At 50.2% G+C, this 20,428-nt stretch overlaps 1 protein-coding gene across 1 annotated transcript in view; it reads left to right on the forward strand.

Moving 5' to 3' along the window:
- PDE2A (phosphodiesterase 2A) overlaps positions 1-19,229 on the forward strand; it is a 687,803-nt gene extending 668,574 nt beyond the window's left edge. Inside the window, exons 25-30 of the mRNA XM_030199986.1 lie at positions 928-1,002; positions 8,787-8,886; positions 10,261-10,373; positions 10,595-10,633; positions 15,910-16,016; positions 18,690-19,229. Of these exons, the coding sequence (XP_030055846.1) occupies positions 928-1,002; positions 8,787-8,886; positions 10,261-10,373; positions 10,595-10,633; positions 15,910-16,016; positions 18,690-18,927 (672 nt within the window). The 3' untranslated portion in view covers positions 18,928-19,229. The remainder of the gene's footprint in view (positions 1-927; positions 1,003-8,786; positions 8,887-10,260; positions 10,374-10,594; positions 10,634-15,909; positions 16,017-18,689) is intronic.
- Positions 19,230-20,428: the final 1,199 nt, after the last annotated feature.

Consider the following 20,428-nt stretch of genomic DNA (forward strand, 5'->3'; position numbering starts at 1 on the left):
TAAATTGCAAAGCCTGCAGTTCAAAATAAATTTTTTCAAAGAGATGAGTCTTTAGTAGTTTGCGGAAGTTGGTTAGTTCGTAGGTCGTTCTTAGGTTTCGTGGTAATTTGTTCTAGAATTGCGTGCTCATATGGGAAAAGGTTGATGCGTGCATCACTTTGTATTTTACGCCTTTGTAAGTTGGGAAGTGGAGGTTAAGGAAAGTTCTAGACGATCTTTTGGCATTTCTGGGTGGTAGGTCTATTAAGGTACACTGGGGAGGGAATTCATGAATAAGGGGAGGGGGAGTTGCTGGTCTGCGGGTGAGGAATTGGGGAGAGAGGTTGAATGTTACTTCCTGTTCCGGGGCAGAGGGAGCATGGAAACGAACAACGCTGACTGGCACACGGCACCCCCCCAGCGGCATGCACCCGGGGGGAGGGGGTTCTTTCGCCGGGGTGCGGGGGGTGTCCTTTCGCCAGGGGGGGGGGTCGCGCTGCACCCGGGGGGGCGGAGTGCATTGGCGATCCGCCCCGGGTGTCAGCGCCCCTAGGAACGCCACTGGTTTGTACCTGAGGCAATGGAGGGTTAAGTGACTTGCCCAAGATCACAAGCAGCCGCAGTGAAATTTGAACCGGCCACCTCTGGATTGCAAAACCGGTGCTCTAACCACTAGGCCACTCCTCCACGCCATCATTTGTTTGCTGTGAGTGATGAATCTTGAAGACTGTGCCTGAGTTAAAATGCAGAAGCCTTAATGCTGCTGCAAAGCCTAAAATAAAATTCTGTATCTATTGTGAGGTCTTGCAAGAAAAACATTGTACCTTATTTTGTAATAAAAATGACAGTTTGAGGTGTTTTTAATTAATCAGGATGCCCTGTGCTGGGACTCCTTTGACAGTCTGTGTTTTGGACACTAATCTCTGTGTTTACCTGGTTTCTTGGCAGAGACATCATTTTGCACAGGCGATCGCCATCTTGAATTCCCATGGCTGTAACATCTTTGAGCAATTCTCAAGGAAGGTGAGTTGGGTTGGGAAGGCAGCACCTGGCCTTCCTTTTCTGCCTCTGTTCTGTCTCTCCAAGGGGAGGCCAGTTCTAGATTAGAATGTAACACACACCATGTAAGCTGGTTCTAGATCAGAATGCAAGATATGTTTTGCTGTATGAGCCAGATGTAGGCTAAAATGTAAGATATGCCATGCTTTGTAAGTTGTCTCTGGATCAGAATGTAAGATATGCAATGCTGTGTGAGCCAGTTCTAGATTATAATGTAAGATAATGCCATGCTGTATAAGACAGCTTAGAATGTAAGATATACAATGCTGTGTAAGCTGGTTGTAGATCAGAATGTAAGGCTATGCTGTGCCATATGAGCAAGTTCTAAATTAGAATGTAAGATATGCTACGCTGGGTTAGACCAACCATCCATCAAGCCAACTATCCTGTCTCCAACTGTTATGACCCGGTAGTAGTGAGCCCCTGTGCCCCGACTGACCACGGCAGAGATGGAGTGACACCGCACTCGGTCAGGCAGCCAGACAACCCCTAGCTTCACCTGGGAAGCGACCACCGTTCACCGGGAGTTGAGCTCCCAGCTGCAGGTAGCCACTAGGACTTCTGGAACCGGCGGGGTTGCACGGCCACTGACCAGGATAGCAGGAAACAGACACAGTCCAGAACCAGAACTCCAACAGGCAAAGAATCTATATAAATAAAATCCCCCTCAGACATTCTGAATCCCCCTCAGACGTTCTGAAGCTCACCTCACTCCAACTGTGGCTCCTGACCTAGGCTATTTGGACTCCCGCACTCAGCCACGCCCATCTGCGCCCTAGGCCACGCCCCATCTGGACATAAAAACCACTCTCAACGTTCCATTGACCACTGACGTCAATGAAGCCAGTTCGTTTGTTCGAAGCTCTGTAGCACAGTCTGTGGGCCCCGCCCTCGCGTCAAACGTAATGACGTTGAGGGCGGAGCACATTCAAGGAGCCAATCAGTAGCCGAAAGCAGGAGAGAGGGCGGAACGACGAAGAGGAGGCGGGTTCGAAGCTCTGTAGCACAGTCTGTGGGCCCCGCCCTCGCGTCAAACGTCATGACGTTGAGGGCGGAGCACATTCAAGGAGCCAATCAGTAGCCGAAAGCAGGAGAGAGGGCGGAACGACGAAGAGGAGGCGGGAGAGAGGGCGCAATGTGGAAGAGGAGGCGGCCCGGCAGCGCTTCTACACACTACGAGGAAAACCTGGCTAGCGCCCGTTTCATTTCTTTCCGAAACGGGCCTTTTTTACTAGTAGTCAATACAGTCCAGGGTCAAGGCAGGCAGCAAACAAGCGTAATCCGAGAAGACTAGCCAAGGTCCGGTACACAGGAAAACAGGAACAGAAGAAAGTCGGTGAACAGCACTCCGACAGCAACTCGTCAGAACAAATGAGGCCGAAGCAGCGAAGGACTGAAGGCAGGGCTTTAAGTAGTGGAGGAATTAGGCTCAAGTATGTGCAGCTGATTCAAGATGGCTGCCCCCATCAGCAGAGGTGCCTTCGTCCAAATATGGACTTCCTTCCTGACCTCGTTACTCCAAGATGGCTGCCCCCTCCTGAGCTAGCCAAGATGGCTGCTGTCCTTGATCCAACCCGGATAACGGCTGCCAGACTTAGGAAGCTGAAACCGACCCTCCTAAGACTGAACCTTGTCACTCTTGAACGAAGCTGAGGAATGACTTAGCTGGGAGGAGCGTCGAACAGGTGAGGGACATAACACCAATGTTGGCCAATCCAGGTCACAAGGATGTAACCAGCAAAACCCAAACAATTTATCCATTTCCTTAAGTTCCCTCCCTGCACCACTGAGATTATAAGCTTGTTCTAGGCTGTCTGAGGGCATTAGCTGTGTTGCAGGTGCTCAGTACAATTGAACCTTTCAGCTGTTTTAGGTTCAATGCTCAGTGTGCTACTGGGAACGTTCTAGATTTCTTACAGACATTGGTGTAAATTTGAGAGCTGGATCAAGTAATTTAAATAAAGACGAGAAGAGGTAGTGTAGCAACATTGTTTCAAGCTAGGGTGGACAGTAGGTCCCATGCCCACACTCCTCTTCCCCTCCCCCCCTACTGTGCAGTGCCAAAGGAAATTGTGTGTGTTCTGAGATTAGAACTGTTCTAGATTCTGCTTCTAGTAAAAGAAAATACTACATTCTAGGCTCACACAATGGCGTAGCTACGTGGGGCCCCAATTTCCTTTGGGTCCCTGGTTTTTCTGGTGGGGGTCCTCAACCCTCGCCAGCTGAAGCCTTCGTCCAGTGCCGGCCTCCGGCGCCGCTGCATTGCCTGAGCATGCTCAGTTTCACTGAAAGGAGAATGCTGGACATGAGGGGAAGAGAGAGCAGGGCAGGCAACGCGGTGGTACCGGATGACGGCTTCAGCTGGCGGGGGTTGGGAACCCCGGTCAGCCAAGGTATTTGCGGCAGCAGTGGGTGGAGAGTGGCAGGGTGGCAGGGGCAGCAGCGGTGCGGAAGACCAAAATGTGCCCCCCCCCCCACCTCGGTCTCTGGCCCCCTCCCACCCTGAGGTTTGGCTACGGCCCTCACACTACAGAGAATACTAGGGATATTGAAGATAGCACAGGACACCTGACTGAATCATTTTAGGCTCACATAAGTAATGCCACACTGGGAAAAGACCAAGGGTCCATCGAGCCCAGCATCCTGTCCACGACAGCGGCCAATCCAGGCCAAGGGCACCTGGCAAGCTTCCCAAACGTACAAATATTCTATACATGTTATTCCTGGAATTGTGGATTTTTCCCAAGTCCATTTAGTAGTGGTTTATGGACTTATCCTTTAGGAAACCATCTAACCCCTTTTTAAACTCTGCCAAGCTAACCGCCTTCACCATGTTCTCTGGCAACGAATTCCAGAGTTTAATTATGCGTTGGGAGAAGAAACATTTTCTCCGATTTCTTTTAAATTTACTACACTGTAGTTTCATCGCATGCCCCCTAGTCCTAGTATTTTTGGAAAGCGTGAACACCAACGTTTTCTAGACTGTGCAGTGTGCAGATGGAGGTGATTCTAAGCTCACGCTGGAGTGCGGTACTGGGGTTGTCCTAAATCTAAATTGTGCAGTGTGCCAAACAAATGATTCCAGTCTTATTGTTCTAGGTGCTGTTAGAAAACATTCTGATTCCTGTCAGAGCAGCCATGTGGAATAAAGAGAGAGAGAGAGAGAGAATATGGCTTTTAGGATCAATTAATAGACTTTAGGATAACATCTGCTTGTGCACCAGTGATTATACCATTGATCCCTTCATGGACATGGTTTTCTGTAGCTGGAGCTTAAGGACAACAGCTGGTGTGTCACAGGAAGGACAGTCTCCTTCAACACCTGCATTTCTTTGTAAAATACTAGTGTAACTGGTTTGCACCAGCTGGAGATAGGCACATAACATGGTATGCTATACGTTATACATGTGAGTCAAGCATACACTATGCCCAGACTTTGCCTACTTGAACTGTGTAAGCTATGCATGTGTTTCCTGAAGACCACTGAGGCATAGGCATTTAATATACTGCCTTTCTGATATTATATACAGGTGCTTACTTTGTACCTGAGGCAATGAGGGTTAAATGACTTGCTCTGAGTCACAAGGAGGGAGGATTAATGGAGGATTAAGTGACAAGTCACAAGGAGGGAATTGAACCCAGTTCCCCAGGACAGTGGCGTTCCTAGGGGGGCTGACACCCGGGGCGGATCGCAGATGCGCCCCGCCCCCTGGGTGCAGCGCCCCCCCCCCCCCCCCCCCCCCCGGTGAAAGGACACCCCCCTGCAAAAGAACACCCCCCCCCGGGTGCACGCCGCTGGAGGGGTGCCGCACGCGCCTGTCCTTGGTTCGTTCCATGCTCCCTCTGCCCCAGAACTGTTCCGGGGCAGAGGGAGCATGGAACGAACGAAGGACAGGCGCGCGCAGCACCCCCCCAGCGGCGTGCACCCAGGGCGGACCGCCCCCACCGCCACCCGCCTTGGTACGCCACTGCCCCAGGATCAAAGTCCACACTAACCACTACTCCTCCACTAGCAACATTCCAGGTAGAATCTCAATAGTAGCAACATTCCATGTAGAATCTCCAATAGTAGCAACGTTCCATATAGAATCTACAAATAGTTTCAACATTCCATGTAGAATCTCAAATAGGGAAAGGGAAATGGGACTTGATATACTGCCTTTCTGTGGGGGTTTGCATAGTATATACAGGTACTTATTTGTATCTGGGGCAATGGAGGGTTAAGTGACTTGTACAGAGTCACAAAGGAGCTGCAGTGGGAATCAAACCCGGTTTCCTAGGTTCTTAGGCTGCTGCACTAACCATTAGGCTACTCCTCCACGTATGTGCACATATATGCTAGTATATTTTTTACTTTGTTACTATGCAATTTTAAACATTTGGGACTAGATTCCATATAATTCTATATATATATTCTTTAATGAGTGGAGGAGTAGCATAGTGGTTAGTGCAGTGTACTTTGATCCTGGGGAACTGAGTTTGATTCTCACTTCCTCCTTGTGACTCGGGGTAAGTCACTTATCCCTCCATTGCCCCTGGTACAAAATAAGTATCTGAATATATGTAAACCGCTTTGAATGTAGTTGCAAAAACCTTAGAAAGGCGGTATATCAAGTCCCATTTCCCTTTCCCTATTGGAGATTCTATATGGAATGTTGCTACTATTGGAGATTCTACATGGAATGTTTCTGTTGCTACTATTTGAGATCCTGGAATGTTGCTACTATTTGAAGATTCTACATGGAATGTTACAAATGGAGGAGTAGCCTAGTGGTTAGTGCAGTGGACTTTGATCCTGGGGAGCTGAGATCAATTCCCACTGCAGCTCCTTGTGACTCTGGGCAAGTCACTTAACCCTCCATTGCCCCTGGTACAAAATAAGTATCTGAATATATGTAAACCGCTTTGAATGTAGTTGCAAAAACCTTAGAAAGGCGGTATATCAAGTCCCATTTCCCTTTCCCTATTGGAGATTCTATATGGAATGTTGCTACTATTGGAGATTCTATATGGAATGTTGCTACTATTGGAGATTCTACATGGAATGTTGCTACTATTGAGATTCTACATGGAATGTTGCTAGTGGAGGAGTAGCCTAGTGGTTAGTGCAGCGGATGCTGATTCTGGGGAACTGGGTTCAATTCCCACTGCAGCTCCTTGTGACTCTGGGCAAGTCACTTAACCCTCCATTGCCCCTGGTACAAAATAAGTACCTGGATATATGTAAACCGCTTTGAATGTAGTTGCAAAAACCTCAGAAAGGTGGTATGTCAAGTCCCATTTCCCTTTCCCTATATCATGCCTAAAAGATTGGCACTGAAAGAAATAAGCCTAAATTTCCACTCGGTTTATAGAATACACCGACCGCCCATCCACACGACTAAATTTAGTTGCAGACAGTTACGCCATGTAAATGGCAACACCTAAATCAGGCATAGACAAGGGGGTATTCTATAACAATACTCATAGATTCTAGAAACGCCCACGACCCGCCCATTCTATCTCATGGCCACGCCCTCTTCCAACTATGCGATTTAGAATTTACGCACATCACGTGATAGGATACACTTAGACAGTTCTGCACGTTATTCCTAAATAATGCCAATTAGTCACAATAATTGCTAGTTAAGTGGCAATTTATGGTGCTGATTGGCTTGTTAAGTAATTAAGTTGCATGCGCCGATCCAGAATACGACTGGATTTGTGCGCGCAACTTAAGTCATACTATATAGAATCCAAGGATTACTGTGTAACTGGCTCATAAATGTTAGCCCCTACTTTGAGGAATTACCTTCATGTGTCCTCGGTAGGAGCAAAACAATAGTGGAGAATTCGGAACCAAAAGGACTTTATTACCAGTGTCTGCAGCTTGTACACATCGACCCGACATGGCCGAGTTTCAGCACAAACCAGGGGCGTAGCCACCGGCGGGCCTGGACGGGCCCAGGCCCAGCCACTTTCCCTCCAGGCCCGCCCATGTTGCTGCCGCGGCTCCACTGGTCTGGGAAGCAGCGTTGCCTACCTGCTTTTTAAAATAATTCGTCTCCCCAGGCTCCGCTGCATTTACTTCTTTGCCCGTCGCAAAGCGCTGCTGTTCGCACAGGCAGCTCCGCTCCCCTTTACCGCGTCCATCTGGTCCTACGTATCCACTACAGGAAGTGGATCAGAGAGGGCCGGATGGACGCGGCAAAGGGGAGCGGAGCTGCCTGTGCGAACGGCAGCGCTTTGCGACGGGCGAAGAAGTAAATGCAGCAGAGCCTGGGGAGACGAATTATTTTAAAAGACAGGTAGGCAACGCCTCTTCCCGCCCATCCCCAGGCCCACCCAAAAATTGAGGTCTGGCTGCGCTACTGGCACAAACAATGCCTGCATCAGGGGTCTAGACACTCTCACAGTTGTTGCATTGCTGGTTTGATGCAGGAGTGAATAAAAGCGTACGGCACCGTAAGCATGAAACAGTTCCTTTGGAAATCATGCTTTCATATTGTTGCCCCCTCATGCTTAAAATTTAAGAAGGCCTTAAAAACATTCCTTTTTTACCCAGGCATATCCATAACCCTCAGTGATAAAACCCATGAAGGCGTTTGAAGGATCTTTTTTCGATCCAGGCACACTTACTAAACCTCTGCTCAGTGTGCGGCGGCAGCTAAGAAAGCAAATAGAATGTTAGGTATTATTAGGAAAGGAATGGAAAACAAAAGTGAGGACGTTATAATGCCTTTGTATCGCTCCCTGGTGCGACCGCACCTCAAATACTGTGTGCAGTTCTGGTCACCGCATCTCAAAAAAGATATAGTGGAATTAGAAAAGGTACAGAGAAGGATGATGAAAATGATAAAGGGGATGGGACGACTTCCCTATGAGGAAATTCTAAAGTGGCTAGGGCTCTTCGGCTTGGAGAAAAGATGGCTGAGGGGAGACATGATACAAGTCTATAAAATAATGAGTGAAGTGGAACCGGTAGACGTGAATCGTTTGTTTACTCTTTCCAAAAATACTAGGACTAGGGGGCACGCAATGAAGCTACAAAGTAGTAAATTTAATATGAATCAGAGAAAACTTTTCTTCACTCAACATGTAATTAAGCTCTGGAATTCGTTGCCAGCGAATGTAGTAAAAGCAGTTAGCTTAGCGGGGTTTAAAAAAGGTTTCGATGACTGACTTTCTAAAGGAAAAATCTTTAGACCATTATTAAAATGGACTTGGGGAAAATCCACTGCTTATTTCTGGGATAAGCAGCATAAAATGTTTTGTACTTTTTTGGGATCTTGCCAGGTACTTGTGACCTGGATTGGCCACTTTTGGAAACAGGTTGCTGGGCTTGATGGACCTTCAGTCTGTCCCAGTATGGCAATACTTATGTACTACAGTTACCACATCAAACCAGTAATGCAACAATTGTGAGAGTGAGTAGACCCCTGTCACAAGCATTGTTTGCGCCAAAATGCGGCCGTGTCGGGTCTCTGTGTACGAGCTGCGCTAGAAATAAAGTCCTTTTGATTCCACAAGTGGCTCAAATTCTCCTCTGTTGTTTCGCTCCTGCTGACCTTGGTCAAGGGGATTTTCTCCTTCCGTGGTACTCCTACTCTGTACTTCTTAGTCACATGACGAGCCAAAGGTGGCAGTGGGGGAAGGGAGAGCAATTTTGTCAGGAACACAGAATGAAGACGTCCTGTAGCATATCTAGCATGTGGGGTGTATTCATTTAAGCTGTCCTTTAAAGAGACGGTATCTGATTCTTCCTATAGGATTACCAAAGGATGCTGGACCTGATGAGGGACATTATCCTAGCTACGGACCTGGCACACCATTTGCGCATCTTCAGTGATCTGCAGAAGGTGGCAGAAGGTGAGGGGTTTCTGGGCATATCTTTGGCATGAGGTGCATGAAATGATGGGGGGTGGGGGGGAGAGGGCACGGAACTTGAGCGAAGGGTATATTCTGAGCAAGTGAAAGAAAGGATGTGGCAAGTGAAGACTTTCTCCGAGGTCCCACGCGCAAGTTACGCCAGATGAGGGCGGGACACAGGGAGGGAAGGCCCGAAGGGAGGCGATCTGCAGACTGCCGCTGCTGCGCTTCTTTCACACGGAGCAAGGTCGAGGTGAGGCGCTATGATTTGAATTCAGGAGGCCCGGCCCGGTGGTGGACGGAGGGGGGTGGGTGGAGGGGTGGCGGCGACGGCGACGATGACCTCGGGGGGGGGGGGCCTGGGAGGACAAAATTCCCCGGGCCTGGGCTTCCAAGGGGGCCCGGCGCCGCAGTCCCCTCCACCCACCCCCCTCCGTCCACCACCGGGCCGGGTCCCCCTGAATTCAAATCATAGTGCCTTACTTCGACCTTGCTCAGTGTGAAAGAAGCACAGCAGCGGCAGTCTGCAGATCGCCTCCCTTCGGGCCTTCCCTCCCTGTGTCCCGCCCTCGCGCAAGTTACGTTAGACGAGGGCGGGACACAGGGAGGGAAGGCCCGAAGGGAGGCGATCTGCAGACTGCCGCTGCTGCGCTTCTTTCACACGGAGCAAGGTTCAGGTGAGGCGCTGATTTGAATTCAGGGGGACCCGGCCCGGTGGTGGACGGAGGGGGGCGGCGACGATGATGACCTCGGGGGGGGGGTCCCAGATGCCAGTGGTGTTCCTAGGCTGGCTGGCACCCGGGGCGGATCGCCAATGCGCCCCCCCTGGGTGCAGCGCGGCCCCCCCAGCAAAATTACACCCCCCCCCCGGGTGCAGCGTGACCCCCCCCCCCCCCGGTTCACCCCCGGGTACATTTTTACCTGCTGGGGGGGGGGTGCTGCCTGCCTGTTGGCTCCGAGTCCACTCATTCCCTGCTGCTCCCTCTGCTCCCTCTGCCCCGGAACAGGAAGTAACCCCCCAGTGGTGTGCACCCGGGGCGTACCGCCCCCCCCCCCCCTTGGTAAGCCACTGGCAGATGCTGGTCTTTGGGGCAAGGGGGTTGGAAAGGACAGAGGAAATGCTGAGTTAAGGGGGAGGGGGCATTAACTCTGGGCCCACCCAAAACAGGTCTGGCTACACCACTGGTATGGGGTAAGGGGAAAGTTAATGCCCTGTCACCTTACCTCGCTTGGGGCACAAAACAGTTTGGACCTTGACCAAACCCAGAGGATTAAAGTTCCCATAGAAAATAAATCAATAAACAAGCAGACTGGAAACAAGTTTCCGCATTAGCCAGACTCCATTAATCCAAAGGTTTCTTCTTCTTCTTACAGTTGGCTATGACCCAAAAAATAAAAATCACCACAGTCTGTTACTGTGTCTTCTTATGACCTCTTGTGACCTCTCTGACCAAACCAAGGGATGGAAAACCACAAGAAAGATAGCTGTAAGTATCATACCTCCCCTGTCATACAGTAACATGGTACATTCCTTGTAATACTGATCTTGTTAAAGGGGAGAAAACATTCCAGCTGGAGGTGGGGGAGGATTTGCTCAGAGACCTGCTATGATCAGCACCTCTCAGACACAGATGTGTGACGGAGAAAAGAATGATATTACTGTCTTGTAACGCCTGTGAAAAATGATGCACCATATTTTTGTTTCTAGGAGCTGATCTACAAGGAGTTCTTCTCACAAGGAGATCTGGTAGGTAAAATGAAAGTGAGTTAATACCAGGGGCAGTGGTGTTCTGTGGTTCACGGCCACCCGGGGCGGATCGCTGCTGCACGTGGGTGCGGTGCCTCGCGTCTGCGCTGCTGTAAAAGAAGAAAATCGCCTCGTCGGCCCTTCCCTCACTGTGTCCCGCTCTCTGATGTAACGTCCAATTTTTCGAGGGCGGGACACAGTGAGGGAAGGGCCGACCGACGAGGCGATTTTCTTCTCTTACAGCAGTGCAGACGCGAGGCGCTGCACCACACAGCTGCCGGGTGGACGGAGCTGGTAGGGACTCGCCAGTAGAGCACCCCCCCCCCCTTACCCGTTGACACCCGGGGCGGACAGCCCCCACCGCCCCGCCCCTACTACGCCACTGACCATGGGCTACTTGCACTTTCTGCTTACCCTTGTTCACACTTCCTCCTCCCCCACTAAATTTCAGATGTTGCATTTATAGCACCTAAGCTATGGGGAGGTTCTGGGGTAAGGGGTTCAGTCTATTGTCTCCTACATTCATGGGAATCTGCCCTAATTTAAGTCACATCATGTCATGCAGCCCAGGGGCATAGCTACGGGCGGGCCTGGGCCCACCCAATTTCACCTCTGGCCCGCCCACCCAATCGCACACACACGCCCGCCCACTTTTCTTCCAGGCCCACGCCAGCCCCAGCTCCCATTGCCGGCCACTGCTGCTTTTCCAGTTGAGCAGCAGGGCCGGCGCTACAAAAAGAAGAAGCGCTCAGCTGATTGAGCTGAGCGCCAACGCCTAACGAGAAAAAATGTTTAAAAAAAAAAAGCGCGGCACCAGGTCCGCAGGCAGCCTTGAGGCATTGGCTGCTGGCTCTGCAGGCTCCTCCCGTCTCCCTACATCACTGCCCTGTTTCGCTCCAGGGGCAGAGAAGGGAGGAGCCTGCAGAGCCAGCAGCCAATGCCTCAAGGCTGCCTGCGGACCTGGTGCCGCGCTTTTTTTTTTTAAACATTTTTTCTTGTTAGCGTTGGCGCTCAGCTCAATCAGCGCCGGCCATGCTGCTCAACTGGAAAAGCAGCAGTGGCCGGCAATGGGAGCTGGGGCTGGCGGGCCTGAATCAGGAGAGGGGAAAACAGATGGAAGGATGGGGAGAAAGAGGGAAAACAGATGGAAGGATGGTAGAGAGAGGGGAAACAGATGGAAGGATGGGGAGAAAGAGGGAAACGGATGGAAGGATGGGGAGAGAAAGAGGGAAAACAGATGGAATGATGGCAGAGAAAGAGGGAAAACAGATGGAAGGATGGGGAGAAAGAGGGGAAACAGATGGAAGGATGGGGAGAGAAAGAGGGAAAACAGATGGAATGATGGCAGAGAAAGAGGGAAAACGGATGGAAGGATGGGGAGAAAGAGGGAAAACAGATGGAAGGATGGGGAGAGAGAGGGAAAACAGATGGAAGGATGGGGAGAGAGAGGGAAAAAAGATGGAAAGATGGCAGAGAGAGGGGAAAACAGATGGAAGGATGGCAGAGAGAGGGAAACAGATGGAAGGATGGGGAGAGAAAGAGGGAAAACAGATGGAATGATGGCAGAGAAAGAGGGAAAACAGATGGAAGGATGGGGAGAAAGAGGGAAAACAGATGGAAAGATGGCAGAGAGAGGGAAAACAGATGGAAGGATGGGGAGAAAGAGGGAAACGGATGGAAGGATGGGGAGAGAAAGAGGGAAAACAGATGGAATGATGGCAGAGAAAGAGGGAAAACGGATGGAAGGATGGGGAGAGAAAGAGGGAAAACAGATGGAAGGATGGGGAGAGAGAGGGAAAAACAGATGGAAGGATGGGGGAGAGAGAGGGAAAAAGATGGAAAGATGGCAGAGAGAGGGAAAACAGATGGAAGGATGGCAGAGACGAGGGAAACAGCTGGAAGGATGGGAGAGAAGAGGGAAAACAGATGGAATGATGGCAGAGAAGAGGGAAAACAGATGGAAGGATGGGGGAGAGTGAGAAAGAGGGAAAACAGATGGAAAGATGGCAAGAGAGAGGGGAAAACAGAAGGAAGGATGGGGAGAAAGAGGGAAAGGATGGAAGGATGGGGAGAGAAAGAGGGAAAACAGATGGAATGATGGCAGAGAAAGAGGGAAAACGGATGGAAGGATGGGGAGAGAGAGGGAAAACGGATGGAAGGATGGGGAGAGAGAGGGAAAACAGATGGAATGATGGCAGAGAAAGAGGGAAAACAGATGGAAGGATGGGGAGAAAGAGGGAAACGGATGGAAGGATGGGGAGAGAGAGAGGGAAAACAGATGGAAGGATGGGGAGAGAGAGGGAAAACAGATGGAAGGATGGGGAGAGAGAGGGAAAAAAGATGGAAAGATGGCAGAGAGAGGGAAAACAGATGGAAGGATGGCAGAGAGAGGGAAAACAGATGGAAGGATAGGGAGAGAAAGAGGGAAAACAGATGGAATGATGGCAGAGAAAGAGGGAAAACAGATGGAAGGATGGGGAGAAAGAGGGGAAACAGATGGAAGGATGGCAGAGAGAGGGAAAACAGATGGAAGGATGGGGAGAAAGAGGGAAACGGATGGAAGGATGGGGAGAGAAAGAGGGAAAACAGATGGAATGATGGCAGAGAAAGAGGGGAAAACAGATGGAAGGATGGGGAGAGAAAGAGGGAAAACAGATGGAATGATGGCAGAGAAAGAGGGAAAACAGATGAAATGATGGGGAGAAAGAGGGGAGATGGATGAAAGGATGCAGAGAGAAAGGGAGAGACTGGAAGGATGTGGAGAGAGAAGGGACACTGAACAGAAAAGGGTAGAGAGATAGAGAGACACTGGTTAGAAGGAGGGAGAGAGAGACATTAGATGGAAGGATCAGGAGAGAGGGTAGATGGATGGAAGGATGGGGAGAGAAAGAGGAAAAACAGATGGGAGGATGGCAAAGAAAGAGGGAAAATGGAAGGATGGGGAGAGAAAGAGGGAAGATGCTGGATGGAAGGGTAGGGAGAAAGAGGTGACACTGGATGGAAGGATGCAGAAAGAAAGAGGGGAGACTATTGGAAGGATGGGGAGAGAGAGGGGAGACACTGGAAGGATGGGGAGAGAAAGAGGAGAGGCTGCATGGAAAGGGGGAGTAGTGAAAGATTGGAGAATAAGAGGAAGGGGCATGGGGAGAACAAGGGTGAGAAAAAGATGAAAAGCTATAAGTAGATGAAGGAAATTAAAGAATGGATAGTAAGAATGAATTAAATCAGGACAGAGAGAGAGAGAGAAAATATTGAAGAAAGCTAAGAAAAAGGAGAGAAAAATGAGAAATGGCCAGGAAACCGTGGCAGAAGAGTTAAGCGAAAACGAAGGAAAGCAGAATCTAGAGACTGGGAGCAACACAATGAGAAAAAGTAAATGGCCGTACAACAAAGGTAAAGAAAATAATTTTATTTTTAATTTAGGATAAAGTAATATGGTACCTGTGTTAATGAAGTTTCAGAGACCAATACTTCCTTCCTTAGGTCAGGAGAGGATACCGTAACAGCATTATACTGACCTGAGGCAGGAGGTTTTGGCCTCTGAAAGCTCACTGAAAATGTGACTAAATTTTGCTGGGGGAGGGGGGGATAGAGAGAAAATTTTGTGCCCACCCACTTTGGGTTCAGGCCCAATTAGGTTGAAACCTAGTTTGGGGGGGGGGGTGTAGGGGGGCATTATCCTTCCCCCCCCCCCCCCCCCACACACACATACTCTCTTGTCTGCTGCCTGCCTACTGACTTTGCCTGTACCTGGAAACTCGCCAGGTGCCCTTGGCCTGGATTGGCCGCTGTCGTGGACAGGATGCTGGGTTCGATGGACCCTTGGTCTTTTCCCAGTGTGGCATTACTTATGTACTTATGTACTCTCTCGACCTGCTGCCTGCCTATTGACTTTACCTGTGCCTGGATTACTCTCTTGTCTGTTGCCTGCCTACTGACTTTGCCTGTACCTGGAAACTCACCAGGTGCCCTTGGCCTGGATTGGCCGCTGTCGTGGACAGGATGCTGGGCTCGATGGACCCTTGGTCTTTTCCCAGTGTGGCATTACTTATGTACTTGTATTTATCTATGTATTTACTTATTTATGACATTTAGATCCCAGATTAAACATGAATTAGGTTTGCCCCCCCCCCCCCATATGAACTGCATGTCTGAAAGGGGAAAGGAATGTGCAAAAGATAATGTTGGGGGGGGGGGGAGTAAGGGTGTATTGGCTCCCCAAATGATGTAGAAGAGAAAAAGGAGGGAGATTTTGTCCTAGTGTGTTTTTTAGGTTATAGGTGTGAATTGTCCTCCCTGGTGTGGTGGGAATTGTCCAGATGGGAATTGGTGGGTGGGAACTGTCCAGGTGGGAACTGACCTAGAACCGATCAGGATACCCTCAAGGCAAAGAAAGCTTCTTTAATGCTTACAATCAGCCTCTTCTACCCATTTATCGACCCCGTAATCGTTAGGGTCATTCTTTACAGGGTCACACAAAGAATCAAAGACAGATCCATGAATGGAACTGAGGGGACAGGAAGATAAAGTGACCTGACCAGTCACACAGAGCAAGTGGCAGAGCTGAGATTAGTACCGACTTCTCCAAGGTCACCCGGAGATGAGTGGACTGTAGGACTTATGTCCCATGATAAGTCTGAGCTTGTAGCTCATGGGTCTGACCGCTAGACCTCATCTACTCCCACAATAAATGTGACCTCAAGGAAGCTACTTGACCTACTCAGGGTCACAGTGCGAGTGATGGTGCTGCAGGATCAAGGTTACATAGTTGGTTTTAGGCTGAAAGAAGACCAGATGTCAGTAGACTCCATGTGGTTTCTTACTGCCTAATCGCGTTCTCTACCTAGCTGCAAAATTCTGTCCTGACCTCCGAATCTGCTTAAAATCCTTCTAGTAGGAGATGTTGATCACTCAGCAGCTACTCTATTTCTGTGGTCTTCTCCGACCAACGGACAACTCGTCTCTTCTTCCCTGGCTCTGTAACCACTGCAGAGCTTGAATCCCCACCGGGCAATGCCAGAGCCTTCTGTAGGAGGAAAACGATATCGGACCTGAACCCAGGGTTTCATAGCTCTGTCCACTAACTGCTGCGCCATATTGCAGGCCCTAAGGAGATACTTGGCGATGGGAGGAGATGAAGGAAAAGAGCCTAATTATACCTGAAAAGAGATGGATTTAAGAAAAATTATAGTAACAAGATAAACTGGTATGTGCTACTTTATATGTATACCTGACCTTGATTTGTCCTTCCTTATGGATTTCTTTGTGCTTTTCAGGAGAAAGCCATGGGGAATCGTCCCAGTGAGATGATGGACAGGGAAAAGGCATATATCCCTGAGCTACAGATCAGCTTCATGGAGCACATTGCCATGCCAATTTACAAGTGAGTGAAGAGGGGGAAACCAAAAAGGGGAGGGAGCAAGGAAGGGGGAGAAAGAGACAAAAGGAAGGGCAAGAGAGATGGAAAGAGAGAAGGAAAATGGAAATGGGAGAAAGCAGGGCCCCCGGGAGCCGGGCCTGGGACAAGGCCGCCCCCGGGCCCCCCCCCCCCCCCCCCCCACCCGAGGTCACCGCCCACTCGAGATCGTCGGGCCCCGCCCACCCGAGATCGCCAGGCCCCCCTGGCTCCCACCCACCCGAGGTCGCCGGGCCCCCCTCCACCCGCTATCGGGCCGGGCCCTCGGAACTAACCTTAAGCCTCCTTTCACTTCGCAGCAAGCAGCGGCAGGGCAGACCTCTCCTCCTTCCTTCCGTGCCCCGCCCTCGCGGATGTTACGTCAGGCGAGGGCGGGACATGGAAGGAAGGAGTGGCCTGACCTGCTGCTGCTTGCTGCGAAGTGAAAGGAGGCTTAAGGTTAGTTCCGGGAGTGACGGAGGGCGGGCCAGGCGGCGGCGCCGGGCCCCCCTGGAGGCCCGGGCCCCGGGACTTTTGTCCCCCCCTGTCCCCCCCTCTCGGCGGCCCTGGGAGAAAGGACTAAAGGGACATGGAGAAAGAGAGATAAATGGAAAGAAGAGTTCCTTCCTACCCTTAGACGGACCAGAGAAAGGAAATTGTAGAAGCAGACACAGTAAGAAGTAAATAAAATCGTTATTTTTTTTTAAATCTGAACTAAATAAAAAAAACTAAGAATAATCAATACAAACACGAGCCTACATTAAAGAGATCACTGAAAAGAATTAGTAGGATACCAGAAAAGAAAAACGATAAACCTGTGGTGTAGAAATTAAATCCAATATTTTCATTAAAGTCTTCAAAAAATTATAGCTACGGTGGAAAATCATCTAACCGCTATCATTTTTACACTTATCCTTAACAAAATTCTGTAACTGATCTGGATCCTAAAACATGTAATTATTATTCCCATGATTAATCAGGCACTTTACATGGAAATAAAAGAAAAAAAAAAAGATTCCACCGGCTTCCAGAACTTTTGGCTTTAGTTACAGGAAGACTTTTCCTCCATACCTGAGTTTTCCTGGTTGCATCTGGGAAAACAGTAACTAACCCCCAAATTCTCTATTTCACTCCTTAATTGCCTCCAAAATAAAATAACACCCTGATGGTCCAGTGGGACCCCGACATCCCCCACATGTGGGGGTCTAGTAGTAGCCCCCTCAACCCCCTCCTGCCTCTACTATGACTCCCTCCTGGGATTCACTGGGCGGGGCTTAACTACCATATCAGGATACACGGGTTCCGCCATTTTGAGGAGGTGGCCAACGGGAGGAGGGAATCCTAATCCCGCCTCCTTTCTTTGAGGAAGGAGGGGATTGGGGGGGCCACTGCTAGACCACAAGATCTAACCTTCAGGGGGAGGTGTCAGGGTCCCACTGGACCATAAGGTTATTATTTATTTTCAGGGGGGGACCTGGGGTCCACCGGACCTCCAGGCCCTCGTCTTTTGGGGGGTGGGGGTCTGGGGTCCACCGGACCATCTGAGGCTTTAGGAGGGTTTTTTTTGTTTTTGGACAGGTAACAGGTGAAGGGCTTAACACACAGCTCTTGAGCAAATACCCAGGCACAATCCTCACTCAGTTGTCCCTCATGCTCAACACTATGACTGTACTTAAATTTGCATCTCATTAGCACCGAGCATGAGGGAGCTGCTGAGCTGCACTGATCCTGCGGTATTTCTCCGGCGCTGTTCAGAACAGCGCCGGAGTTTTGAGTATCTGAGCAGAGAGATCCTGCAGGCAGTCTGGATATGGGCTGATCTTCCTACCACATGGGCAGCAAATCTGAAACAGGAGCAGCAGGCCAGGCAGTGTGTGAGGTTTACTACTGCACAAAGTTTTCAGTGCGAATGGCTCCCTGGTGGAGGTGGTAGAAACAAAGCCTGTATTCGAGAAAGCATGGGAGAAGCATACAAGATCTCTAAAGCAGTGGCGTAGCTACGTGGGGCCAGGGGGGCCTGGGCCCCTGTAGATTTGACCCTGGACCCCCCTGCCGACGACCCTCTTGACCCCCCCCTCCCGCCGTCGCCATGGGCTACCTTTGCTGGCAGGGGACCCCAATCCCCGCCAGCCGAGGAGGTCCTCTTCTTCCCGCAAAGGCTTCGTTCTGTTTGTGACGTCCTGCACCTTGTACACGCAGGACGTCAGACTCACAGAAACAGAACGAAGCCTTGCAGATCAGGCAGCACGTACAGGACGTCAGAAACAGAACGAAGCCTTCGCGGGAAGAAGAGGACCTCCTCGGCTGGCGGGGATTGGGGTCCCCCGCCAGCAAAGGTAGCCCACGGCAACGGTGGGGGAGGGTTGGCGGCAGGAGGGGGAGTCGAGAGGGTCGTTGGCAGGGGTCGTCAAAGTCGGTGGCGGCGGGGGGGGGGTGGTCTGGCGCCGGGGCGGGGGGCTAAAATGAGCCCCCTCACCTCGGGCTCTGGACCCCCCTCCCGCTGAAGTCCGGCTACGCCCCTGCTTAAAGGACAGTAGAAATTAGCATGGATGGGCAGTCTGGTCTTTATCTGCCATCATCTTCTGGTTTTCTATGTTTCTATAACTCCTGCACCTGCTTTGCATTTCCCTGTAACCCAGCGTCTCCTTCCTTCCTTCTCAGGCTGCTCCAAGACATATTCCCCAAGGCTGCTGAACTGTATGAGCGGGTGGCAAGCAACAGAGTGCAGTGGGCCAAAGTATCTCACAAGTTCACCATCCGGGGACTTCCCAGCAACAACTCCCTGGACTTCCTGGATGAGGAGTACGACCTGCAGATGGGGGCAGCAGAGGAGCAGAGCCTGAAGATGAACGGCTGTCTGGAACTGAGCAGCCACCAAGAACCACTGGTGGCGGAGTAACCGGCTCCACCGAGTCACAGAAGGACCGTTTTTACAACCTTTTCTCTCCTCCTAGATCAAATTTCAAGACGTTGCCGATTTTTTGATAGAATTTCAATCTATTTTTGCAGGACGATAACCTGTGATCTGTACACGCTGTACACCACGGGAAAAATAAATACGTATAAAAAAGGGCAAGGTAGAGCAGGAAGCCACTGATAGGACCCTTTTTCACTGCCAGTGTGGTGCTGGGCAGGGGAGATGCCCCACTTGGAAATGAGACATCTCTAGCTGCTTAGATGTGTGTCTGCTCTAAGACTCCTCCCATCTCTGCTGTGTTTTTATTTTATTTTTTGTTACATTTGTACCCTGCGCTTTCCCACTCATGGCAGGCTCAATGCGGCTTACATGGGACAATTGGAGGGTTAAGTGACTTGCCCAGAGTCACAAGGAGCTGCCTGTGCCGGGAATCAAACTCAATTCCTCAGTTCCCCAGGACCAAAGTCCACCACCCCAACCACTAGGCCACTCCTCCACTGTTGCTACTATTTGAGATTCTACATGGAATGTTGCTATTCCACTAGCAACATTCCATGTAGAAGTCGGCCCTTGCAGATCACCAATGTGGCCACGCAGGCTTCTGCTTCTGTGAGTCTGACGTCCTGCACGTACGTGCAGGACGTCAGACTCACAGAAACAGAAGCCTGTGCAGCCTTCTACATGGAATGTTGCTAGTGGGAATAGCAACATTCCATGTAGAATCTCCAATAGTATCTATTTTATTTTTGTTACATTTGTACCCTGCGCTTTCCCACTCATGGCAGGCTCAATGCGGCTTACATGGGGCAATGGAGGGTTAAGTGACTTGCCCAGAGTCACAAGGAGCTGCCTGTGCCAGGAATCGAACTCAGTTCCTCAGGAACTAAGTTCACCACCCTAACCACTAGGCCACTCCTCCACTGTTGCTACTATTTGAGATTCTGCTATTCCACTAGCAACATTCCATGTAGAAGTCGGCCCTTGCAGATCACCAATGTGGCCGCGCAGGCTTCTACATGGACTGTTGCTAGTGGAATAGCAACATTCCATGTAGAATTTCCAATAGTATCTATTTTATTTTTGTTACATTTGTACCCCCCGCGCTTTCCCACTCATGGCAGGCTCAATGCGGCTTACATGGGGCAATGGAGGGTTAAGTGACTTGCCCAGAGTCACAAGGAGCTGCCTGTGCCAGGAATCGAACTCAGTTCCTTAGGACCAAAGTCCACCACCCTAACCACTAGGCCACTCCTACTCCTCAGTGTCTAATCATTCTGAGTGTTTTGTTATGACACTGTTCTAGTATCCATGTGGGTCTTCAAGAAACCTGGATTCCTGGTGGGTTGTGATGTCATTTCTTGAGGCAACAAAAGAATTAGTTGTAATCGAAGGCCTTGAGACCCCACAAGTATGTTCTCGGTTGCGTTCCTGCGGTCTCCAAAACCCATGTACGCCCCTCATCCTTGGATAATTCTTATGGTGG

Source organism: Microcaecilia unicolor, chromosome 4, assembly GCF_901765095.1.
Source record: "Microcaecilia unicolor chromosome 4, aMicUni1.1, whole genome shotgun sequence".
Lineage (NCBI taxonomy): Eukaryota > Metazoa > Chordata > Amphibia > Gymnophiona > Siphonopidae > Microcaecilia > Microcaecilia unicolor.